This window comes from Megalops cyprinoides, chromosome 10 (genome assembly GCF_013368585.1).
Source record: "Megalops cyprinoides isolate fMegCyp1 chromosome 10, fMegCyp1.pri, whole genome shotgun sequence".
Classification (NCBI taxonomy): domain Eukaryota; kingdom Metazoa; phylum Chordata; class Actinopteri; order Elopiformes; family Megalopidae; genus Megalops; species Megalops cyprinoides.
In genome coordinates, this window is record NC_050592.1 from 16,411,146 (window position 1) to 16,438,377 (window position 27,232).

The window sequence follows — 27,232 nt, forward strand, 5'->3', positions numbered from 1 at the left end:
CCTTCCCTTTTTAATAGATCAGTTGAGGCCATTGCATGCTTACATAACTTTAATTTCTAATCTTCATTTCTACACCTAGAGATTTTAATGAAGGATTTCACATTACCTAAGGGTATGAAAGCAGTGATCCATTTGTGAAATGAACCTTCAACCTTTGGGCTACAAGCCATGCTCTTTAAGCACAATGCAATGTTGTCACTGTCATTTGCTCAGATTGCCCCTAGACAACTGGCAACTTACATTTGGTAAGTGGAAAGGAGACATCTGGAGAAAATGGAGGACACCAAATGATAGGAAGAGGACGACTGGAGGACATATGTTTTTATTCTGAGGCATTTGACAAGTGGAGATGCATTAAGGGCATGAGTAGTTCAAAGGAATGATTCATGCTTTAACAGGATCATGAACATCATTGCCTCCTAACCCTTCAAAAAAATCTAGTTAATTATTTACCACACCTTACAGCCGAGTTATGTGAACAGAACATATTTCAATTAAGAGAAATGCAGCAACCCAAAATCAAAAGATAGAAATTTAAAGCAGGAAAAAGGCAGACCTCTGACTGTTCCATCCACACACTTCAAAATTAAACATTTGACCTTTTATTTGTCGAAGTACAAGTCTACCCTTATACGAGGAAGCCTGGGCCAGTAAGAACATACTAAACTACATTTAAAAATCAAGTTACTAAATGAATTAAGCTTCAGATCATCGTTACTGTCCTTTCGGTTCTCATCTGTAAAACAAGACTCCTTTGGAAAGTTCTCCTAAAGGTCAAGAAGAAGTAGGCCTCTAAATAAACATGTATCCTAGAGGTAGATCAAAAAGAACACGTGTGCCCCTCCTGTCAGTGCAACATGATGCCTGCTTTCTCATGCAGAGGTATCGCTGGGGAGCGAGAGGCGCTACCACCATATCAACCACTGTGTCTCTACAGTTGAGGTAGATTGACTTCTGCCATCTTAAATGGAAAAAAAGGCATGGATGCGCAAGAATGTTAAATCAAATCCTTCTGCATGAGATGTGGTAAGTGTGACAAAGGTTCATCGAAGTTTTATTGTTGACTTTTGGTTAATGGAAATATGAAATGCTCAAATGACTTACGGAATCCACTTGTTTGCAAGCATCCCATGACATGGCTGACCCTGAGGAAACTGACCCTGACTTTGCCAAACCTGTGAGGGGAAAGCTTGCATGCCTGATGCAACAGCTGGGTGTGTCAATGTATATCATGCAGTATAAAAACCTTAAGATTGCAATATTTTAGTGTGATTGAAAGAGAAAAAAAATCTGACCTCCCAAACACAGCGAGTGAAACTGAAGCTGAAACTTCAAAACTGTTGTTTTTAATTCACATGCTCAGGCAGACGGACTGCAGTATTCTCTCCATTAAACTCATAGAATTCTCCATTAAAGAAAGCCCAGAGGTTCACCAGCACGCAACAAACCAGTCTAAACCCTCACCTCTCCCCATCACTACCTATCTCCTTTGTCTTGAAAACAAGTACATTTTTTAACCAATATCGGAATTCCTAAGCACACCCCAAAAATGCCATGCAATGCAATGTTGGCATATATTTTGACTTGTTTAAGTGTTGCAGTATGTCTTGTCCAGAAGATGGTGCTTAAGAACCATAGGAACATGGAAGCAATTGAACGCACTGCTCTCAATGGTGCTACAACTTTTCATCCCTACCAAATATCTCATGTACACATATACTTTTATATACATGCTCTTTACATGTACATATGTAAAATAAGAGTTTAGCTGATCAAATTTATAATTTTCTTATAAAAATAAAACGCTCAAGAAATATTAGCTTTATAAAGTATATAAAAATACCACAACACAAAAGAAAGCAAACATTTCTCATATACACATAATTTTCTTGTTCTGAGGTACTAAAGCCTGAGGTAGTTTAGTAAAAAGCATATTAAAATGTATTCCCTGGCCAACACCATTCAACATGCCCCTCTAGGTAACTCTGACAGTGGTCTTATGCACATTAAAAAAAATTCCACTTGAATTTATAAAATTCCACTATCAATACCATGACAAGATCCTTTCCATTTCTGTAACCTCTTGTGTACTCTAGGTCCCCTGCCCCTCACCCCCTTTCCTGGAACCCCTTTCCCCACCCTGACACACGGAGCTATGAGAGAAATGCTTTTTTTCCACAGTCCACGGATATTAAGAAGAAATTAACTTATCAAACACCATTCAGAGGGGAAAAAAAAATTGTTGGGAAAGTGAAGTGGCAATTAAATAACAGCAGCAGGGCAGTGAAGGTGTCTTGGATTCCTTTACCCCCCAGGTCCTGAAGTAAAGTGTGGCTTGCCAGGATGAGTCCAAGCTAGCTGGGGGTAAGCACCCACCACTAGAGGGCAGTACACCACAGGTGGAGAGGGGGTGTGGGAGCTCCACTGTCATCATCACAGCAATTGAAAAGCCGCCTTTACTTCCTCTTTGGTCTGCTGTCAATGTGCACAATGTGCCTAGGTAGTGTCCTAAATCCAGCTATTTCCTCCTCTGGGGGGGCTGACCCCCAGGTGTGGGTTTTTGCTGCTGTTGCCTCTGTACCTGGGACAATATTTCCTGAATTTTCCGCTGAGCAAGCTAAAAAGAGGGAGAAGAAAGTTTGAATATTATATGTTCAACACCATCAAGGTTACATTACTATCAGCCTCACCACTGACACGATAATAGCTTCCACTTAAGTGAATGCTGGGTAGTAACCATACAGTACATTTTATCATGAGGTCATTAACCAAATTGCATTTGGCATGTAAATGTATGCAAGTCCAAAGGACCCACTTAATTTACACAGGGACAATTTTTTTACTTGCTGCATTATGCTGTAAAAATAGCACCTACCTGGCTTGCATAGAAGTGGCCAGTGATTTTGACGATGACTTGGTCATTCTCATCAGGTGTCTGGTCTCTGGGGACGACCACCTCTGCACTGGACAGGTTCTGCAGTTCATTCACCTGTTGGGGGGAAGAGAGAGAAGAACAGGTTAACACGGCTGTCAGAGTAGTTTCAGTTTTTAACTTCATATATTAGCAGAATGTAAAAAGGAGGAGCACAGCATAGTCAGAGTGTTTTTAGGGAACTTTATTTCTCTGCCCCACAAGTGTTACAAATGGATTTCTTTGAAGCACTCAGCCATTAAGAAAAAGGTGAGTTACCCCCTTCTTTACAGTGACTTCTGCATGCGTTTCAACCCGACTGGGCTTCCTCAGGTAAACCTCTTTGAAAAATAATACAACTAAGTGCAAATTTATAAAGAAGTGGGTAATTTTCTATTTATGTTGTTTTGACTTGTTTACCCTCATGAGGTAGTGTGCTGAAGTGTTCAATATCACCATGTTCACTTCCACAAAGGAGATGTATTCTTGAGTAGTCTTGAATATTCTCCTATTGTACGTGCCTGTACTGGGCAGCCTCAGAACATTCACAATGGACTTGTTCTTCCAACTTGAATCAACAAGAATAGAAGAGAAGCTCCTCAAGGTCTGAACCTGAGACGTGCAACCGTTTCACACAGTGAAGGAGCTTTAGCCACTCCAGTCCTGTGCTGTTGTGTGGCACACAGACTTACCGTTTTCCCACCTTTGCCTATCACCCTGCCTGCAGCAGAAGACGGGACTTTTATATGGGCTTCCAGCTTCACTTCCTCCTTAGGTCCAAAAAAGTTCTCTTCTTTCAGCTTCCCAAATATCCTTCCCTGAGCCTGTGGAGTTGGAAAAATGCCTTGAAACTTTGAACTGCATTACCAAAATAGCATCACAACACCATCAAGTGAACTCTGTCACAGTGTAACGCTGGTCTTTCAGATCATTGTTAGTCATCAATAGCATGCCTGCTCTTCGAGATCATCTTTTAGCCCCATACACACACTGTGGGTTAAGGTAATGTTGCTTTTATCGATCATTGTTAGGTTCAACACCAGCTGCCAATTGTAAAACAGAGAGAATGTCTCTATAAAAGGGATCATTAGGTCACCTGACATACCTTGAACTGGGCCTCAGCCGGGCCTGTAATGATCACCATTCTCTGATTGGTGTCAGGTCCATCAGCAGGAGCAATCTGGAACCATACAATTTATCAACAGACCATAACATGTTCTAAAAGAGCCTTTTACATTTTCTTAAGTATGTAACACTGACAAGTCCCTGCCCAAATTAAAATCTACCCCTGACAGCAGTACCTTGATTGACGCCCCGGTAAACCGCGACAGCTGCTTGATGTGCTGGCCCTGTTTGCCAATGATGGCTCCAACAGCCAGTGCCGGGATGAACAAATGGACCGTCTCTGACTCTGGTGGCTGCTGAGAGACAAGGAGAGATGAGCTGCTTTTAGACGGCTGTGAACAAAGAACCAAAGCCATTCTTCTTCAATGGCATGGCATCGGTCTCTCCCTTTTCACAGACAGCTCTGCCCTGCATTCTACATCTGTCAGAGCTCTGGTGACGGCAGGTGCTTCGGAAGATTCAGCCACGGCGAGGGGTTTGGATTCTAATCACGACGGATGCGTGCAGAACCCCTGTAGCTGCTATTTATTAAGAATCAATATACAGCACAGTCCAAGGCATGCCTGTTCATGAATATTCATCCTTACCTGCAGAGACAAAGAGGAGCGCTGTACTCACACAGCTATGTTGTGACAAACTGTCTAATCAGAATTAAAACACAGGAAGAAAAAAAAAAAAAAAAAACAGTGTTTCCCAGTCCTGGTCTTGAGGAACCACTCAGTGCGCTGCTTTTAATTCCAACTGGGCACAATTAAGCAGGTTTGATTGAACTTATATTTAATTTGGATTTGATAACACTTACTGTTATATTAGCTGTAATTGAACAGCAAAAGAAATGTGTTCTAGCTAAAAAAGCTTTACTTTTTGCAGCTCAAGTAAATTTAGGACAGCATTGAATACACAATTAAAGTCAGTCACCATGAATGCAATTGTATTGCTAATCAAAGAGGCAGATATGAACAAAAACCAGTTGCAAAGTGCCCCTTTTCTTACTTCTCCAACTACAAATTTCTTTCACACATTAATTACAATTCTGATAAGCAAGAGCTAAAGTAAACTGAGGCCATCTGAAACTAAAACAAGCATTCACTGTCTTAAACTGTCTTAAAACATTTTTTAAAAACAAAAGCTCCCGAGTAGTTCAGTGGTTAAGGTCCTCGCTTTTCTTCGACCCGCGTTTGATTCTATCCGTGTCATCTGCCGACAATAACAGAGTCCACAGCAGCAGAACAAACTGGCGTCATTCTACCAGGGATGGGGGTGGGCAGGTCGGCCATGGCATGCTCAACTAGCCATGTTCAGGCACGCCGCATTTCGCCAGGCACCTATGAACTGCTCAGACGTCAGTGGAATAGAACCTCTCCTCCAATGAGTGCAGTGCGCTACGTGACTTGTAGAGCGATAAAGAGCTGCTCACTATACACCAGTGTGTCGGAGGACTGCGTTTGTCCTGCCTCAGGGCTTCAGTGAGAGTTCAGAGGTTGTCGAGTTGAGATGACACTAATATATAATTCACGATTCCAAAGGGGGAAAAAAAAACACATGCAAACAGCTGAAATGAATACCTTTCACAATATATTCAATCTAGGAGGTTTGATTTCTGCATGTGTGTCTACACTACTATTCTCAAACTTAGACATTAATTAAAGAATGACAAACCACAAGACTGTAGTCCAGGTTATATTATAAGCCTTCCATTTTGCATGAAATAGCTCTGCTTAGTTGGCAGAATTATTGATTGGATGGTGCACTGCAGACTGCTGCAGATCAGAATTGCATACGTGTATGTTAAACATAGATTCTTGCCACCTCTGTGACCCATTCAGAAACCAAGCAATGCCAGCACAAGCAAGCTGCACACCTATAGCAATGCACATAAATAAGGACAGCCAGAGCTACAAAAGGAGAGGCCTTCTAGAGACAAGGGTACAGTATACATGACCGCAATCCCATCCCCACCTGACAAGTCTCTGCATGCCAGTTCCTCATTGTCCATTTTTTTTTTACACTGGTGCTGTTTAGAGTCAACTCAAGCCAAAACTATGCATTTGACAAGAGGCTGCAAAGGTCGTTGCATTCAGCCAAACTGGCCAGAATTATTAAACCCATCCAGTACCAAGGACAAGCAGAGAGATGAGGTGCTAGCTTTTGAGTGAGGCTTTTATGCAACCGCTTCTTATTGCACAGGGTAAAACCTGTAGAATATATCAACCTTTCAGGAGAAAAATGCCTACAAAAGACCTGCAAATTCCTTAAAGGTGCAGCGTCTCAGGAGCAAATTAAAAGCAAATCAAGGACCACACCTTCACTCCTCCCTGCTTTCTGCAATACTTTTCAGACTGTTAGTCATATTTCTTGTAATAATTGTTGCCCAGAGGCACAATGCGTAGGTGTGGTCCATGCCTCATAAAATACTCATAAAGCAAAGAAGGCTGAAAGCAACAAGTGAAATCATAGCCTGAAGAACCTCTGAAAAAATAAAACATCACTGCACCCCTTTAATTTGGGTAGACACAAACACAGTACTCTCATGGCAATGCTAAAAACTGGTCAAATTCAGTGAGCTGATCCTACAATGAAGAAAACACAGAATACAATAATCGCTAGGATTTAGCACTGTTTTACAAGTGAAAAACCATTTCTTCCTTCTGAAAATGTTTTTTCTTTTTTGCATGGCTACAGAGAAACAATAGCGTGAATGAAAAATTACCACAGAATATATTGTTTACCAAGCTGTGAATATTCTGCAAGCCTATCACGGACCCAAAAGAATACAAAATTTATGCCAGTAACTTATAAAGATTAAATTACACTTTATCTGCACCCTGCATCTGGGAAATGCAGTACATGTTCAGATCAGAGGTGGACATTGCAGTTTACATGCGTTATTCACATGATTTGAGACAAATGCAGAGTAGCAAAGTGCTATACTGGAGTAATTACATTCTTGATGTAACTAGTTTTCCTAAGCGCACGGCCATTTGAGACACGAGATACGATGAGAGCTTCAATGATCAGTGCAACCCTATAATCCAACAGCAGTGAGCAGCCAGGCGGAGCCATGCAAAGCGCACTGGGAAGGGTCACTTACACCAGGGGGCTGGCCGCCCACCGACACTGCTGATGCCCAAAACGCATCGATCCCAAACGGGCCACTCTACAGGAAAAAGGTACACATTACACTCCCTACATAACCTCACAGCACTAAAGAAAGGAGGGAGGTACATACTACACCCCCCCCCCTTCCCAGACGGCCCATACAGATTCACTATACAGGTATAGGCCAGGTATACGCCCGAGCAGAGGACGGTCAGGAGATGAGCCGCTCACCGTGAATGCTGAGTGTACGGGTTGTCCTCCTACAGCGGGGGCTGCCATCATGGAGGGAGCCATGACTGGGGATGAGGAGGGGAACAGACCCAGCGCATTCAGGTTCAGCCCTGGGATCAGGTCTGACTGGAGCTGTAGAGGAGAAGGAAATAACCAATAAGAACATGCCACCTCAGGGAAAGAAACACCAGTAGAAAAGAAAGAAAAACTTTTTGTGGCAAACTGTCGTGTTCAGCCAAGCTAAAACTGTCCCGAATTTCCTTCCCAGGTCTTACTGCCTAAACTGTAGCTACTGATGGGATGGGGAAATCACATTCCCTCCTGTTCCAGGTGTCAGCTGGTCTGAAGGCATTTATAAAATCCTTCAGGACTGCGGATCTGTAGGACCAAGTTGTAGACAACACCATTTCACACCAACAGACGTACGTTCAGTGCTGCCATGTCATTCTCGTAAGACTCTCTGATCTTCTTCATGACTTCCCTCTCAGCCTTGGCACATGCCTCGATGGACCCCATCACAGTGATGGTTCTCTCAGGGTTGTACAGGGAGAGGTCCTGCAGACTGAGAGGAGACAAGAGAAAAGATGCTCATTCTGGGTCCAGCAAGCACGCAGACATCAGGGGAGGGCAAGGGGTGGAGTGAAACGCACGGGGAAATGGTGATCTTCGTGTCCGTGTCCTGCTCGATCTTCTTCAGGTTCTTTCCTTCTTTGCCGATCAACCGGCCAACGAAGTTGTTGTGCGCGAGAATCTTCAGGGGAATGTCTTCCGTACTGAAACAAATTAGGACACACTTTAAGGGTCTCTTGTTTCCATGGTTAGAGCTTACTAACTTAGACAAAACATCAACTTACAAAAGATGACAAAATGCCTGCTTCTAAAACATTATAGAAAGCTTAACTTTCTACAAATAGAAAGGAACTTTACGAATTACTTAAAACCATCCATGAATTTCGGCATAAATCAACCAGTGAGCTATATGCAGAATTTAAACTATACAATCTGCCATAGTTAGATTTCCTCAATACCATCTAACTCATTTCTTTCCATCTGTCTCTTGCAAAATGTGGATCAGGATTTACATAATGAACTTGTATGTTCTCTTGTAAGTGTTTCTCTGTGCAAAAATGAAAGCCTTAGATTCTGTTGGTCATAATTTAAATTCAAAATAATTATAAACAACTCCAACCATTCTGGTGTAGAGAAATAAAACTCAGAAGGCAGTAACCATCTGCCCCAAAACTTTATCTTTGACTTTGCTTTCCAATATTTAACAGCGCTTCAGATAACCACACAACACTTTTCAGTAAATCAAGTACTTTTCCCACAAATTATTGTATCGCAACCTATCTGCCTTCTTATTGGTCACATTTTTCCTCATATAGCTTTTCAAAACAGAGACATATATAGCCCGGCAGCAAACAAATTAAGAGGGGGAGGCAGAGCAGCTGTAGGAATGTTTTTTCACTGTCATCTTCATTTTCTCTTATCAATCTTTATTAGTATCTACACAGGTGTCAGTGTTATTTTTGTTGTGAGAACTGCGCTAGAACATTACTTTTCACACAGAAACAGACAAGCATACAACCCAGTATTTTCTTTCCATATCAATATAAAGGTTAGCAATAGGATGAGAATGCCAGCAGACACACATGTGGACTGCAATATTCTATACATTATACTTGACTAAATTATACCTGCAAAAAGGTTACCTGTCCCTACACTACTCTGTATTTCTCACATTCCCCACCTCACATCTTGAGATTTTGGGAACGTACTCTCTGAACAACTGTACTACCGACGCGTCAAAAAGCCCATTATCAAATCATGGTGGATAGGAGCACCTGTTCTATGATATGCAGGGGCATGAACTGGCTGACTGTAATGCTTACATTTTCCCTCCTCTGAGAATGCAATTATTTAAAGTCATGTTGTGTTAGCGTTTACTTGTGTTAGGCTTTACTGCCTGCTTGCTGGGGTATGAAAGAGTCCACTTCGCTGGTAATGTTCTTTGACTCCATTATCCAGTAGAACAGCTGGACCGCGGGCAAATGCTGAGACAACAGCGGTGGGTACTGCTACTGTTAGACTAGTGATGTCCATGCTGCTGGAGTGGAGATGGTCTAGCTGGATCTAGCGCTATGGAAAAAAATGAAGATACTTTCCCAGGAGCGTAACAAAGGAATTTAGAAAGAAATGTAAAAGTACCATACAGATAATGGGCATTTTAGCAGAACTGGAGGTGAAAGTAGCTCTACATTTCATTCAGTGCTGTGTTAAGAACATGCCGCTGTTTAAATAGGAAAGGTGTGCAAGGACGTTATCCAGGTGAGCAAACCATTCATTTTTTTCTTTAGAGAGTTGTGCACATATTTATCTTCTACCAAACTAAAGAAATACAGTGCATGCAAACTCGTTAAAGCAACCGTTTTTTTCCCCCAACTGTTTGGGAATTGCTATGTTCAACTAAGCCACTTCTTGGGAATGCAAGTGGTGAGAATGTCCTTCACAGTGTTTTGTTCGAAACTTCCATTTCTTAAGTATTTCTACAAGGATCATTCTCAAAACATGCTTCTGATATCTATTCCACTGACTGGAAATCAAGCAGGGAAAAAAAGCCTTACAGCTACACTACTTTAAATTATTGGCATTTAGCAGACACTCTTATCCAGAAGGGTTACATCAGTTACAGCTACTGTTAACAGTTACTGTTAACAAGTTTGAGAACTGTTAAGTTTAAGTTTACTCCCTCTTGTGGAAACAAAAAAAAAAAAAAAAAAAAAAAAAAGAACTGGAGAGTTCGTGCGCTCCTACTTGAATTTTTAGGCACCACCCAAACATGCAACAAAAAACAGAACCCTCCTTATAGATGTATTTGCCAGCAATTGTTCTTTAAACCTGTCTACCATGTCTCTCTGGTTCTGTCTGTCTCTCTCCCTATGAACTTCCACCCAGCAATTTGGTAACCATGCACTTTATCCACTTATCTAAATAAACAAACTATCATTCTGTGGATAGGTACAAGTGCAATACAGGCCTAGTACTGAAGCACATTACTACTGTATTACAGCCGATCAAATAATGACATATTTATTTCTTTAACAGGATATGAACACTTTCCCTTCATTTATCTTTGCTGTGATCCAAAATATAGCTGAGGAGGTCATTGTACGAAGGACATGACATTCGCTTGCTGGTCATCGAACTAGCTGTCAAATACTGTGTGTTTTAATCCAGCTGAACTTTGTCTCCCTATGAACTAAGGCAGCCTGCATGAGCTTGCGTTGCCATAACAATCAACATAATACTGTCTGTGAGGGTTTTTCTTAAACAAATTGACATTATGGTATATATTAGCCGTAAAATTACCCTACAGCCAGTTAGCGTAACATTTTTGATCGCAAGGAACATGCCAGGAAAGGGGTGCTCAAGGAATAGTCAGCATCATGTCCAGTCCGTGGACTGGGGGTATAAAAACATGGTTCTGTTCAACTATGATGGCCACTGATTAATTGATAAATCAGTCTGGGGGAGAGATGGCTGTTCAAATAGCCATATTTTGTTACGAGGGGTTGTGAATTAATGTGAACTCACTAGTTGGTGTCTTGTGCCTCCTTCTGGATGATTTCCATGATGGTCTTACAGGCAGCCGAGCAGCCTTCTGGCGTGGAGTGCACAGTGATGGGCTTCTCGGATGCACCTGCATTTTCCTTCCGGTGAATATCAATTCTGGTACAGGATTAATGTATGTTAATGTACTGTTAATGTATTTTACACCTGCACATACAGATTTAAATATAGCTTTGCAACCATAAAATAAATTTTGTTACCATATATTAACTTTGGAATTCTTTAAGTAAATCCTGGATAGCAAAACATATGTAATTACTAAAAAAATGTAACAGCAGCAAAATTATACTACACAGCAGACTAGGTAAGTTTAACACGAATCAGTGTACCACCATGTTAAGTAAATCCTGTAAACCCGGCAAAATATATTTTTTCAGGGAAAATAATTCTGCTTTTATCATCTCAACAGTGAAAACATTTTTAAGATGCAGAACCATCAAACCTACACCATCATGTAGATATTAAATGCTTAAATATAAATAAGTAATTAAACTTTTTGAAGGGCACTGAAACCAGAGGGAAGTTTGAATAGAATCAAGTCTGGAAAACGTTTTTTGCAGTGTTTTAGGAATGTATCCAACTGGAGTGTACATACTTAGACTGTGTCTGTTTGGTGATGTTGCGGATGGTGGCCCCCTCCTTGCCGATGATCGCTCCCACAAACTGGGAGGGGACCAGCATCCGTAGCGGAACATCCGGCTGCAGCTTGGGGCGTGCACCAGACGCCGCACCTGGGGAGCCGAGCCGGGGAGACCCACGGGCCGGACCCCCTCGCCGCCCGGTGTGGGGAGCGTCCTGCTGGGCAGTCTCATCCGGGATGTAGGTCACCTTCAGGGTGTAGTCCTCCATCTGGTGCCCGTTCAGTTTCTCCATTGCCCTGCGTGAGTAAGTGCAGGTTGTGCTCATGTTGGATACCAACTGTCAGACTGCACATTTCCTCATACCATATGAAATCCTGAATGCATCCAAATACACAAAACCTGACAGATTTGTGTTTGCAAATGTCACTGGCTAGATTCCTTCTGTTTCAACCTGGCAAAAAACATCTCTCTCAAGCACAAACTAGCCAAAACTCTTGATTTACAAAACTGTTGTAGGTGACATGGTGTGGCAGCCAAACTGGTTTTACAGAATAAAGTTATGGACAACCATGTCTGTGAGCATGTCAAGGCAAACGTGCATGAATTATTTACTTAGTTAAGCAGCAGTGTGGTGAGAAACTTGAGGGCTTGTATCCCAAAGGTTGCTGGTTGGCCACTGCTGTTGTACCCTTGGGCAAGGTACTTAACCCAGAATGACATCAGTAAATATGTCGCTGTATAAATGGATGACAGAAAAATTATGAGCTATACAAGTTGCTCTGGATGAGACTGTCTCCTAAGAAAATGTAATGTAAAATAATGGATTGCCTTGATGTTGACAATCCTGCCACTGGTTGCCAGTTCATGCCTTTAAATTGAATTTTAATATAAACTGGAATATATCTGACATAAATTTCAATTTTTTTTTTTGAATAAAACTATGATGCACAATATTGTTGCAGGGGGCATTGTCATGATATTATTGCAAGATGACAACATTTCATTTTAAATTATCACTAAATTGATACATTATTAGCATTAATGCTAGCCTAATCTGACAAAACAAACAATGAATCTTACAAATAAAACTTTAATTAACCATAAGGCGTGGATCTGGCCCACACATCTGCATTACCGATGAAGCATCTTTCACTGTTGTACCCAACCCCATTTGTGTGAACTGAGCAGGATGGTGAACTTACAAACAAGAATGAAGATTTGCCATATTCACTCATTTATCTTTCCTTATTGGTAATTTGTTTAATGACAGTTGACTCTCCTCTTTCTTTACGTTTGAGCCTAAGAAATTTCCAAATGGCTACAGGTTTAACATGGTTAACCATTCTTGTTAATGTCAAAGAATGTCCTTTTTACTAATAGTTCAGCTTTGTCTCACAATAAATGTACAAGTTGACTGTAGACCACTGTTAAATATATACACATACTTAAATTAAACGTTTTTAATGCTAAGATTATGAAAATCATAACAGCAATATCTTCAAATATCCCAATGTCTGATATTATCGGCTATCAGCCAAACCCTAATGTACATACCTATAGTAATCAGTATCTACATGAAAAGTCATATTTGATGCAAAAAAGATATCCTTTTCAGACAGAACTGCCTCACATTAAAACCACAACAGCCTGAGAGATCTAAATCAGACCTCTTATATGCTTACAGTCCCATCGCATGCAAGCAAGCACCATGTTTTTACAGCAGTCAACTTCTTTGCATGGTCACACAATTGCATACAACTGAAATAAACTATATTTTCCAGTCTTCCTACATTTCCTGACAAACTGATAGACTGTACATATAGTAGAGAGCAATGGTGTCAGTATTAGTTATTGGTTAGATTTGCCTGAGAATTTATCACCAATTAAAATACACAAAATCAATCTGCAGGTCACCGGGCTGGATCAAGACTGGTATGTCTGAATAAGACAGATAGGATTCAACTGTACACTTTTTACAAAAGTGTACAACAGATAGCCTGTAAGATTGCCTGTCGCAGCTCAGTCTTGAGTAAATAAGAGTGTGCGCAAGTGTGTGTTTTTTGAGGTGCACACTCACTGTCGGGCCTGCTCCTTTGTGGCATATTTAACATTGACAACCGCCGTCTCTGTCTCAGTGTTCACTGTAAGCAAAGAAATCAATGAATGTTGACACACATCCAACAAAACCAGGTCCGTTTCAGATAGCAGAGGGCTATTAACATGCACTGTAACTGAACACACCTTGTTCACAGTTCTCTACAGTGCCGTACTGAGCCAGCAAGCCATCCAATACCTGAAAGGACAGGGAGGGAGGGAGAGAGACAGAAGGTAAACAAAGTTACATCATTACACTGGCTGTGCAGGACAATTACACTGTCATCGAAATGCACCCCAAACTTCACTAGTCCATACAGATTGCCGTCAGGGACATCAAAAAGAAAATAAAAAAAATAAAACTGCATCTATACTGATATTGTCTTTTAGCCTACTAAACAAGGCAGATGGAGTAGCTTGACAATATGTACTCTCCTGGTTCAAATAAGTTTTATTTGTACAGCAGTTTTTACAGAGGGAATTTGTCCCAGAGCAGCCTTAGAGACCTCTACCATGATTCTTTGACTGACTGGTTTATTCCTTGGTTCACATCCTCTTTGTGCTGATCCGAATATAAGTTTGGTGGTATTTGCTAGTGCCAATACCATGAATGATTCATATTTCAGTTTATTTACCAATGTTTAACAATAAAGGTTTAACTTGTCCCATTGCCACTCTGTCCAGTCCAATCAAAGTCACAATTTTTTTCCTAACAGGGAAACAACAAGAAAAATGAAGTCATGCCAAGTGCATCCACAAATGAACTGTTCCCCAATTTACTGCTCCCAACTGGACACGACCGATGAATCCGACTTTCTCTTGCTGGACTCACAAAGTCCACGATATGGACTATGGTCATTTACAAAGTACAAAATCAGGTTTGGAAAACTGGGATTTGCCTCAACTGAAAGTGTAGTTTAACATACATAAAAGATACAGACCCTAAATTTCAAGAGCACTGAGACTTGATGTATAATGAAGAAAGCAATTACTTTTGTTTGTGGTTACAAATATTAATGCTTAAATATTGCACAATTGCTAAGGTGGTGTCGTAGCAAACGTATTAAGAAACTGTACTTTAACCATAATTAAAAGGCTGATCTAGGGCTAATACTTATGGGTTTGCAATACTTTCACCACATGATCCTAGAGAGAAGTACTCATTACTTCTGAAAAGAAAATCACTCAGGTTACAGAAATGCTTCAGGTAGCTAGCCTACAAACATACAACATACAAAAAACATACAAGTTATTACTTTGCAAGCTAGCTAACTGTGTGAGCAGAATTTGGAGGCACAATATCATGTTTTCAATAAGAGAAATACTGAACCTACTTTCAATGACCACAGCAAAAGCTGGTCCCCACACAATCACAGTCTTGGCTCTTCCTAAAATTTATCACTATGCCATTGGTTTTCTTCACATGCATTCATCAATACTTTTGTCTGCAACATTTGGTGACCCCTATAATGTCATGTGAAAACCTCAAGAGGACCATTTCAATTTCAGTTATTGCAGAGGCATCAGCATACAACAAACTGGTTTCACAGGTCTACATGACTATGCAATATGATGAAGAAAAGAAAACACACTGGAGCTTTACACACTGTGTACTAAATAGATGAGATGGTGCAATCAAGTTTGACCCACCCCATAAACACCCATTTATGGTGAATTTGAATAACTTCAGAAATCACTTTGAAATTATTACTTTTTTGCCAATTAACATGTTAAGAACTGCATATATTTAATTTGTCACTACCAAGAGAAACCATTTTAATTCTATTGTAAATAAATTCTTTAATAAACTTGCAGAATTTTCAGACTGTATATTTTTCAATAAACAAAGAAGCTGTAGAAATAAAACATGCTTTTATTGAAAGAGTGAAGATTTGTATAGGTCTATATATTGTTTATGTCAACATCAGCAAACTTCCACAGATGTATACTATATTATTTACATTCTGAATCGTCTGATTTGTCTCACAGTGATCGTTAATCTTGGCTAGCCTGATAAGATTCCTACTGTGGGATGGTTATCTAGATATGCCTTGCAAACCTATCTAGATAGAGAGGACAACCTTATTATTCAAGATATCTGAAGTATGGATTATTTATTTCAATTTGTAATTGTAATTACTGTAATTATAACTTAAATAATTACACATAACTTAAATAATTACTGCCACCACATCCAACCCCTTCAGAGCTACCTGGAGAACCAGGTATACTAACATAGATCAAAAAATGAGCGAATTTCTAATCAGCCCCTATTTTCAAGCATTCCACATTGTTCTAGAATTTGAGGGGAATTTTGGGTTTGCATCAGAACCAAGAAACCTATCAGAGAAGTAAAAGGTCAATATCAAATGACTCATGGTGTGTTCACAATATATTAACAACAAAATCTATAACATGCACAAATCCTACCCAAATATCCTCACAAGCTGTTTTTATACATGAGTCCTGGTATCTTTAACTGACTAGAGCAATCTCTTAAGTGATCATTCTTTGTTAACCCTAATGAAAACCTCTAGTGCTGTCAGCTTGTGCCATCACACAGAGGAGCTGGTAAAGGTCTAGGCTAACAAGATGCATCTAATATGCATTTATCTATTAGATATCATAGAACATCTCAATTTAACTTTGGAGTGGAGTTTTATACCTCAAAACACCCCATAGAGCTGTCCTGAAAAATGTCTTGATTACATTACAATAATCATTTAACATGGCTGTATGTGTACCTGGAGTTTAAAATTCATCTGAAAAGCTTTCTGGTAGAAGTTAATAGGGACTGCCACAAAGTGGAGACACAGGCGATCCAAGACTTTTCCTGAATTTCACGGTCTGGTACGCTAGTGGAAAAGGGGTATTTGTGTCAACCTTCAGCTTCCAAAACATCATAACCTGGAACTTATGAGGAATGAGAGGGGAAAACGGTCTCTCCTAACCTTTACATAGAAGACTGCATGCTGAAAACATTGGCTTTCCTGCTATGGAATTTGAGTGTAATACTAATAAAGTGCTCCCCAAAGAAAGAACAAAAACGGTCTGAACTTACCTCCCACGGCAAGTGAGGGGGGACATTCCGGATCTGCAGCTTGCTGTTCCTGAGAAGCAACAGCCTATGTTAGATACTATGCTACATATACAGTGTACTTAATAACAGTGTGTGTATACAGCAGTCTCTAGGCACATTTATTAATAACCTAAAACATTTTTAAGATATATACACTTCAGGTGAGCTGGAGGTATTTCAGCAGTAGATTTAACCAGTTCAACAGGATACTGGCTAGCCTTAGATATGATAGTAGGTTTGTCCCAAGCCCAGGCAAGTCACTTAGACGTTAGCATGTTTATACTGTGTAAAAATGCCACAGGCGGAAAATCTGCTTCGATGCACACACCTAGCTAATTTGTACAGTATCAGACTCTAAAGCAATACATGGAAAACCTCATGAATTGTTCTTATGTGCTACATGGTATGTAGAACCAATTACCTCCAACTCCACATTCCATTCAGTTCTGCCTGTTCATACTTTGTTCTTTTTTTTTTTTACAACTTCATGACAAAGTTTGAATGCTAAGTTCACTTAATGTGTCATTTTTCATTACTCCAAAAAATTTTTTTCCTGATAAACGAGTTTACAAATCCTTGACATGCACGAAAATAAACACCAACAACATACAAGTAAAAGCCCTAAATTCAATCTCTCCACGTGACTGATGTTTCACACCTATGGAAACAAAAAAAAAAAAACCCACTTTCTCCCAAGCTATATGCCTGCTCTATATATATTCAGCATCATTCACAGCAACATTTTTGTTGTGGTCTTACCAAAACAAGGAAAATCACAGAATTCTTCCTTCATCATAAGCTGGTAAGCAGCCATAAAATATTTGAGAACATTTCATACACAAATGAAACCTAAAAGTCAGGAGGACTTTCAAGATGTTCCAGGGTCAGCAGCTTCAGTAGAAATACACCCTGCCATATTTGAAGAGCTAAGGTGGGTCAGGATACCAGGCTGAGTGTCATTTTCCTAGTCTTCACGCAACTCCTATCTGCCAAACACTAAACAGCAAGACAAAAGGTGGGCTATGTCAAGTGCAAGATCAGGGGGCATTCATAAATAAAAGGAAAAACAACATTAGTAAGTTTCAGTGTAACATGGGCCTGCCCTCTAGTGTAACAGAGGCAGAATTGCAGAAGGGCATTTCAAAATGGAATCAAATAGTTTGCACTTCTGTAAAATGTACTGCATGGCAACTAGCATATTATGGGAGCACTGTTAAAGAAGCAGCACTGTTTAATTGTTTTACATAAAACTATAAAAGGAAGGGGTGTATATACTGATTGAATTAGGGGGTCACCCTTCCATCAATTTTGCCCCCGAAAATAATAAAAAAGGATAGCCTGACAACAGTAAGAAGCAGCAAGGCAGACATAAGCAATGGTCCATGCATCTTACCATAAATGAAGTTTGTACCAAGGAAAGGGTGATTATATTACATGTCCATTATAAACAGAGCAGTCTGTTAGTTTTGACTTTTAACATAACATAAGATATTAGATTAGATTAGACTCAACTTTGTCATTGTGCAGAGTACAGGTACAAAGCCAATGAAATGCAGTGTACAAAGCCAATAAAGATGACTGTTTCAACTTATACATTTGCATTTTTTACAAGAAGTGTGTCTGAATATTTTCCAGTTGTTACATTTTAATGCACTCTTAATTTCTGTGAATGTGCAAAAGGGGTAAAGAAAAGGAAACAGGAACTGAAGAAGAAAAAAAAAAAAAAAAAAAAAAATCGGCCTACATTTTGCACAGCAATCAAACAAATTTCAACTTTCAAACAGAACTTACGGTTTCCATTCTAAGATTTGTGGTTAGAGTTTTGGAAAAACACTCAGAAACAGTAAGTTTAATTCTACAATTTGATTATCTATAGGCTATTTCTAGATACACATTTCTGGACTTTAATGGTCTGTAATACTTCAACTGTTTCTACAAAAGTGCTACTAATAATGGTTATGTATAATGTACGTTTACTTTATGGCATCGGTACCAAATAGCAATTAAGAGATTATTCTCATTCTTTAAAATGTCCACCATGGTCAACAACCCAGCCAAACAGCAAAAGCTGACATTTGTGTCAGTGAGTTTTAAAGGCTGAAGTCCTTAGTATGTAACCCGTAATCTGTGAACCCTTGACATGCATAAAAATGTGCCATTTTATGTGACATGTAGGTTGTTTTCCTCACTAAGAGCACTACTATGCAGACAAGTTAGGCATTATTTTTTCAAACAGATATGTACCCAGTATTACCACCTGAAGGAAGGCAGTCATGTTTCAACGATGGCTTGGGTATTTTAAATTAATTTGTTCATTTGCCTGCTTCAAACAAGGAGAAACATTTCTAGATTAACTGCCTTGTCAATATTTTAGCAGATTTACACTTATTTTTTAGAGAAATTCTATGAGTATTCAAACAAATGTAAATGCATATTTTTAAATACATATTTTTACATAAAAAAGAGTGGTTTCTAACTTTAGCTAAATGATGACCATACAATGTTGTCAGATAAAATTTAAGCCCTGTCACTAGGACAGATAAACCTGGATTCATCCTGGGTTACTCCATTTTTTGCAAATACTAATAATATAAATACATTGTTCTTCACCGATATATTAACCTGTATGTCATTTCCTCTATTTCAGAATTGACACACACAGAGAAAAAAACAGAATGACTAATTCACCAATGATCTAATTGGTATAATCTTCCATTTTAATTTTTTTTTGCCAATTTGCTATTTGGGTTAACTGTTCATTTCTGCCCTCTAACCTGACAGAGGCCAAAGTGGTTGAAAATATTGTCTTTATATCAGCTCACTAATAAATCACCTCCTATCCACACTAACACACAGATACCATTCTTTACTACTTTTTACACTATGTTGAATGTAGTCACACAATCTAACTTTTCTACACTGCATTAGGTCCTGCACCTAAAGACACTGTATCAAAGGAACCCGGAAAGAAAAAAACTGAACTTGTCTGCCAAGATTAACCTATAGAACAAAGAGCTTAAATCATCCCTCCAGGAAATCCTGCATTCCTGACATTTCAGCCCCCTCCCCCTCTTCCCTCCACAAGCAACCTCAGAGAGAGCCCCCAAGTCCGGCAGGGGGGACAATGACGTTTTCCCGGGTTCTGCAGTCTGAATTCCCCTGGCTTTGGGGAGGAAGGTGCCCCATGGAATGAGAACTTTCTCTGCCCTGCGGGAGTGGGGGAAGGGGTCTGGTTACTGCAGTCAAGGCAGCTTGTCCCCCAGTGACAGACAGATCACAGAAAAGGATGGGGGCCCTCCCGAAAAAAAAAGGCACACACATATGCAGAGCCCAAGACACAAAACCTGCAACAAGCTACATTATCAGCATACGAGCAGTAGAACCACAGTAACACACCTCTGAGAATTTTTTTTTTTTTTGTAAAAATGTATGAGATTTTTATGTAAAAATCTTAAGAAACAATTCAAAACAGTATAAATGCACTTGCTTTTTGGAAAAAAGAAGGTTTTTTGTTTACATTACACAAAGCCAGACAATAATTAGGTTTACAACTCTCACTTTTAAATAAATGGCCCATCTCGCTTTCCCCTTCATTTTTCCAAACAAATGGCAGTGATTAGGCAACTATGCCATCCAAACAGACATCTAATGTCAAAGCAAGTGGCTGTCCTGGGTAAAAGATGAAATCAATCTACTTGTCCAGCTACTAAAATACAGACCTTAAGGTGGGGAGAATCAGGAGAAATAAAAAGTGAAGCGATGCATTTGTTCAGGCTAGTACAGGCAACATCAAAACCATGTGAAATCAAGACGAAAGTGTAGACTTCAGTGCAGCATGCGAGTGACATTCATTTGTTGGACCCAAGGTAGCAGGAATCACAGCACTATCTACAATTAAACTGTGGGTGTTACTGCATTACAATACATTCATTTACCACATCTTAAGTAAGGTATGTATGTTTGTTGAATAAATTGGAATTTTGTGTTTCAAATGCCTTTGATATTAAGGCATTTTCGCCACTGCGACCAAGCTGTCAGCCATTTGCAAAATAAGGGTCAAGCACACACATCTGTACGTGGCAATTCGCTACACCTGTAACAAAAATTAACACATTTACGATACAGTGTGAATATTTGCTTCAACTGCAACAAAAGTATAGACTCTTGCAATTACTCTTCCCAAACTCACAATATGATGTAAAAGGCAATGCAGGATTGTGTCATTTTTGTTTCATTGAAAGGTTGTGACCTTTCTGTACTGCAATAATTGAATTTATTAGCAAAACATGTGTAGATACACATATGTGAACGGCGAAAATGTTGATTTGATTTTTGCAAGTTATAGAGTCAAAAGTAGATTTCCTTTGTTCTATCAAAAATTACTCTATGAATAATCACAAATTACCCTAAACATGCAGAGAATCTGCGATTCTCACTGAACCTCCTTTAAGAATGATGACCTAAAGTAAATAAATTAGAGTCATGAAGAATGGTTAATTCATCCTAAAACGTTCCAGAAACAAATACAAGAAAAACCTTTAGAACAGTTTACACAGGCCTCCGAGGCCTGATCAGACAGAGCAGCACTGACACACACAGCCTGACCCGCTCCAGACTTCCCCCATGTCTCTCAAAAATAAGGGGAATCACACTTTACATCGCTAAATTAGCTCACTCCTTCAAAAGGCTCAACATTACGATTCAAAACCAAAAACATTTATACTTTATACACTGACAATGTACATTTGCAATCATTTGCAATATGTATTCTGTCACTAGTATTTTTTTGTGTTTTTACTGCATTTTATATTTATTTATGTATTGAATTTCTGCAATTCATATTTTCACAACCACACATTTTAGTATTCCTGTATTTTAGTATATTATACGTGTGTTTTTATACAAGATTCTGTCCGCATGCCAAACTGCCCACTGGGACAATAAAGAATTGAATGAATGAATAATAAATTAAATAGAATTGAATCACTTTCGTCTGTTTAGACACCATAATATTTATATTTCCACAACAGACAGCAAAAATGAACACAAGTTCAGGCCATGTGAATAGGGGGGAAAACTAAGGCACACATGACTAGAAAACCCTCCTTCAGGGACGTCTTTACACTGCTGTGAATATCTGTATCCAGCTGGAGGTCTCTGACATGCCAGGCATGGGGGTGCGAGCGAGCTTCTTTTTTTTTTAAGCAACACACATTTGTTTCTTCTTTTAAGTATCTTTAGCTTATTTACACCTTTAAAAGTCCGAATGGCAATCTGGAAAACACTTATGAACTGCAACCCAAACTGTCCTAAAAACGTAACGTAAACACAACCGCTTTCAGTCTGACAGAACGAGGCAACGCCCCTACGAGTGTCTGTCCGCACGGGTACAGAGGCATCCTGTCATGGCCACGTGGGTCCACAGGTCATCAGGAAGTCATCTGGCTCCCCCAAAACGGAGCAGAGACAGGGGCCGCAGGATTTTTCCTCAGATCCTACGGATTCACAGAGAGCAACATACAGCACTCTGACACCGCCAACCCCCTCCAACACTCACCCTCCCCCCTGTTAATATGTTACACAAAGCCTTCTTATGACTTAGTGAATCTGACCGAAAAACACAGAAATTGTGGGCTGCTTGGCATGTATTAGGTACATTTAAAACATTTTTAACTCTGTATTTATATGACAATATGGACTGCAGGAGTCTGTTTACCCAGCAGGATGTGGGAAGAGAATAATCTTCCATTCGCAATGACTTTCCAAGGAACACACGACTCCCAAGGAAATATTTCAGGAATGAAGTCAGATATAGATGTAGTGAATCATACGCTATGTTTAAGAGACTCCCTATGGAACACCAGCAGTAACCCTGCTCCTATGGCTACTCGGGGAGGGGGGGGAGAGAGAGAGAGAAAAACGTTGGTGATGTATGCATCACCCCTCCTCCTTCAACAGTACCCACACCCTCTTTTGCACAGCAGATTATGAAGAGGCCCAACCCACTACAAATTCCTGTTCCACTGCATGGCTGAAACATGGCTGCAGAGCTCCAACCTCGCTACCTTCATTTCCCCAGTGGGTCAAAGGTTGAGCTGAGCTGGATGGGAGGAGCCTCAGCTGACTGACACCACTAATCCCTATAGGCAGCAAAATGACTGAACCACAACAGGCCTGAAATGGCGAGGCCGAAGAATTCCATTTGCTGTAATACAGTGAGAGCGCCCTACTCCCATCAGCTCCTGGGAGCCACGGCTCTGACATTATGCCATCAGTTACTAACCTTTTCCCTTGTGTTAAAAGGGTAAGGGCAGCAAATGGGGAGCACCTCCCAACCCCCCGCCCCCAGTCAGAGCAACGCAGGGACGACATTTCCACAAATCAAGCGTACTTTCAATGGGGTGTGTTTTACATTTCTATCTTTCTGTGAACTCATTTAACAGAAATACCACCCACCTAAATGCACCCTTGAAGGTAGGAGCTACACAGAGGTTTCAAGGATCAGCAATGCACAAGTCGTATTCAGGCCCGTTGCCTGTGTGAACAAATCTACCACATGACACTACCAATGTATGCATGGGGTTTGGACAGATTTTCTTTTAAAATCTTAACATGAAAAGTGATTGTGTTAATTATTTAAAAACCATGAAACTGACCAACTTGTTTTCAGTGTAGATACATTATTATGTAAATTTGGAAACCTGTATTTGCATACATTGTGAACATTCTTGAATACAGAGGTATGTGACTTTTTTATTATTCTTCAAACAGGAACACATAAAATGTAGAGCAACCTTCTCATTCAAACATTTAGCTGTACCAAATATTTTAAATGTATCTTAATGAATGTTGCATCATTTAATAAATACAAGGTTTTGCTTTTCATTTTTTCTTGCATAAATACTTATACTCTAAATAAGAGTTCTTCAAATAAGTTATGAGTCCCTCTATAGAATTTAAACTTAAGATACACTGAGGAGTGTAAAAATATTTTTAAACATATTCTGACACCACTGTACAAGATAATCTACAAATCTGTCTAACTACTGACTCAATAATTTGTTTAAGACAAACAGAAAAATAGTACCTTTAAAACCTCAGAATATCAGCTGTGAAAATTCAAATTTTTTCATGACACCACTATTTACTACATGCCCCTGGGTTTGCGCATAACTAACAACCAATGACTGCAAACTGTTGCCATTTTGCTCATTGCATGTTATTCTGAGGCCATTTTGCTTCAAGAAAAAAAAAAACTCAGTGTTAAGGGTTTGCATAAAATTCTGGATGTTGGTTCGTTCAGAAGACTGATGGGGACAACACCAAAAATAATCTTGCTAACCCACTCCACTACAGAACTGCAAAGGCCTCCACTAGATATTCAGACTAGGCCCAAACACAAACTAGAGTCCATTTCGTTGCATTACAATGAATCACAATGAATACAAATTAATTCACACTGTGCGGGATGGACACACAATACCGTAAAAGGAAACTACAATCTAATCCACTGCCGTTTTACGCATAAATGTAGGTAGCATACGGTATTACTTAAAAAAAAATGCATACACTGGGTTTTTTGCCTATCACAATGTAGCTGCGCACCCCGAATACTTATATAGCAAATGAAATGAGTGTAAATTACTAATAGGCATTCTATTGAAGTCCATGTTCCATTTCGAACCACAACACCAACACATTTAGATACGCCAAACAGGCAAGCCATTTTATTTTATGCCGTCCACGTGCTCAACACCAAACTGGCTCCTTCTTTTCCCGCTTAGGCACAAGGCCTCGATTTATAACCTCTGCGTTAAACTATTGCAATGTGGGGGGAAAAAACAGACAGTGTCAGGGTGCGTATGAATGGATAAATAGCTTTTTTTTTTTTACATTGGGCCCTTGTCTTTCGCGCTGTAAAACACAGCTGCACATTACCAAAATCAGACCTAAAATTTGATTAAAATAAAAGATTTTTTTACCTTTGTCTTTTCGGTACTGAATATTCCACTTCTATGAGTTTTCCATGGAGTTCTACTTTACCTGAGGGCGAAAAAAAAATAATGAAAATACTGTGGGTCAGTGTTTATGTTTTTGTGACAGTGTCTTTGAGCGTAGATTATATATAAAGAAAAACTGATCTCTCTATAAAGTTTAGGTTAACATGGTGTCCTTAAAACCAAAGGTATGCAAGATTTGTAATTACATACTGGTAGAACGACTAATAACAATATGTATACCAATCACATTTATCATCTCTCATTTAGATACAAATCTCAAATAGAAACACAGGCCTAGCTCTTGTACCAATTGTCCCGCGCAAAATTCCTACTAACCAAGAAAGAGTATTTTTCATATAGCGACATATGGCGTGACATTTCTTCCTTTACAATTTATTTGTTCAGTTATTTACTAATTACTGAATATCCATCTTTTTAAGAGATTGTTTTTTCAAATATTTTTGTAAGCTATGCATCTATCATTTGGTGAATCTTCAATACACAAATGAAAAAATCACTCATTTAATAGACCACGTTTCTAGCAATTACGGCGATAGTGAAAATAAAGTGAAAACACTAAATGTCTCATGCCTGTATTGCAAATCTTTCACGGAAAATATAACCTCGAAAAAAATCATGCTTTCTTCATCCTTTGCTATAGATTTGAATGTGCCATACACTGGACAAGAACTCAACAGACAAAACGTAACAAGCTACCAAAGCATTTGTACAATTATTTAAATCACACTTTACACAGTCACATCGATAGATGCAGCGTTCACTGGCCTTGCATCTCCATGCGCAGTGGAAATGGAAATGGAGTCGACACAGCATATTGCTTCTTAAAAAGTAATGTTTACGTCTTGCACGACCAAATTCGTTTTTAAGTTATCTTGAAAATAACTTCTTACTTGACAGCACAACAGACAGCGTCCGAGTGAAGTCAAGTGGCCATACGCGAAGGGAGAAAAAAAGCTTAGCTAGTTACACCACGCCACTATAACCCCCGATCATGTGCTGATTTATAGACGAGGGTATACTGGCATATTACGATACGAAATAACCTAAGTGAAGTCGATACATCATTTAAATCCAAATTCTACTCTAGTTTCCTTAATATGTCTTACCTGAGAGAGCATCAATGGCCTTCATAGCCCACTTTTCATCTGGACAATCTACAAACGCATAACCAGTTTTAACAAGAAATGGGCCATTGATAGGGATCTTCCACTCTTCGAAGATACTTTCCAACTCCACCGAGCTCGCTTCCTCGCTCAAGTTGCCAATATAAAGCTTATTCATGGCGCTTTGCACAGAAAAAATGCCAGTCTTGCAGAAAGAATTTTGTTTCAGATGTCCGGTCTTTTAGTGAAACGCACTTCCACGGTACACAGGCTAGTAGCCTGCACTGTTTTGTTTATATTTATAGGCTCGGTGTACAGCCTACTCGGAAGGTCTGTCGCGCTAAAAAATAGCAACTTGACTAGATGATTTTACAGCCTTTTTTCTTTTAGGATGGCGGACTTGGCGAAAAGGGAGGAGAGAAAATAGTTTTTTGTCTTCCCCAGAACCCGTTTGGCAGATAGGCAGTGAAAATGTCACACACGTTAATGCTGGCGCCGCCTCCGAATAAAATAGAGAGGGAAAAAAACACTCGGGTGTTCCTGTTTTATGAATAAGCCAAGGTTCAAACTACGAATTCAGCTATCACGTGTGGATTCCCAGTTCCTCGGTTCAATAATGGAATTTAACACTGGTTTGGGAAAATGGCATGGGAACAAGAGTAGCGACCGAGTGAAGGGGGAGGGGTGTTGGGGAAACCTATGTACGCTAAAGGGATTTTGTGTCATCCTCCGTGATCAAATTGGAGTGTCTTTCTTTGTGTCTCGCTTTTCAATTGGCTGTTGGCTAGTATAGTAAAACGGCATTGTATACTCGCAATCAGGGGTCAAGTGTAGCTTTGCGCAAATTATGCAAGAATGGTAAATGTTGACTTAAATCTGTGTTCCGTATGATATGTATCGTACTACTGTTATGGTTGTATTAAGCGGCCTGCTATATCAATTTACAAATCACTGGAAATGTTATTAAAATCATACATTATAATGCAACAAAATCGCCCATGGTGTAGACGGAACGTTGAGTCGGAAAGGTTTCATTGTAGTCGTTTCCTTTGAACACCAGTGACATTTCCTTCATCTCTAAGGAAGATGTATTTGTGTAATGGAGGATTGGTTCCTGTGCAATACATGACCTGTGGATGTGTGTGATGGTGACAAACCAATGCCATTTGTAAATATTTGATGGGTTACGTAAATCTGTTATTAAGCACTCCCCTCTACAAAATAAGGATAATGAATACAAAAAGTCACAATAAATTAATTTTATTGAATGTAATTGATAACAGCACATAGATTTTTTTTATTTAATTGAAAACGAGACTGTCGCTTTTTATGCATTAGGTCAATACTGTTCAAAAGTT

General features: G+C 39.5%; 1 protein-coding gene across 3 annotated transcripts; it reads right to left on the bottom strand.

Moving 5' to 3' along the window:
- Positions 1-1,913: 1,913 nt before the first annotated feature.
- On the bottom strand, positions 1,914-26,528 carry LOC118784568 (insulin-like growth factor 2 mRNA-binding protein 3). 3 transcript variants are annotated; one of them, XM_036538866.1, is made up of 16 exons: positions 25,878-26,528; positions 24,733-24,793; positions 16,733-16,781; positions 13,819-13,870; positions 13,655-13,718; positions 11,592-11,873; positions 10,961-11,095; positions 8,017-8,139; positions 7,793-7,928; positions 7,367-7,498; positions 7,128-7,193; positions 4,213-4,332; positions 4,017-4,091; positions 3,604-3,735; positions 2,876-2,989; positions 1,914-2,617 (listed from the first exon to the last, which is right to left on the bottom strand). In XM_036538866.1, exons 1-16 carry the CDS (start codon positions 26,050-26,052, stop codon positions 2,519-2,521), a joined length of 1,815 nt encoding a protein of 604 aa, XP_036394759.1. In that variant the 5' UTR covers positions 26,053-26,528; the 3' UTR covers positions 1,914-2,518. The 3 variants fall into 3 exon arrangements, with proteins under 3 accessions (XP_036394759.1, XP_036394761.1, XP_036394760.1); XM_036538868.1 differs by lacking the exon at positions 7,128-7,193 and having other exon boundaries at positions 4,213-4,329; XM_036538867.1 differs by lacking the exon at positions 7,128-7,193.
- Between the last annotated feature and the right edge of the window lie 704 nt (positions 26,529-27,232).

Excerpts from the sequence above, each read along its gene's own strand:
- LOC118784568 (XM_036538866.1), bottom strand. The coding sequence starts at position 26,052 with ATGAATAAGCTTTATATTGGCAACTTGAGCGAGGAAGCGAGCTCGGTG. Across the intron at positions 11,874-13,654 it reads ACAAAGGAGCAGGCCCGACA|GGCAATGGAGAAACTGAACG; the intron begins GTGAGTGTGCAC and ends TTACTCACGCAG. Across the intron at positions 7,929-8,016 it reads ACGAAGATCACCATTTCCCC|TCTGCAGGACCTCTCCCTGT; the intron begins GTGCGTTTCACT and ends GTCTCCTCTCAG.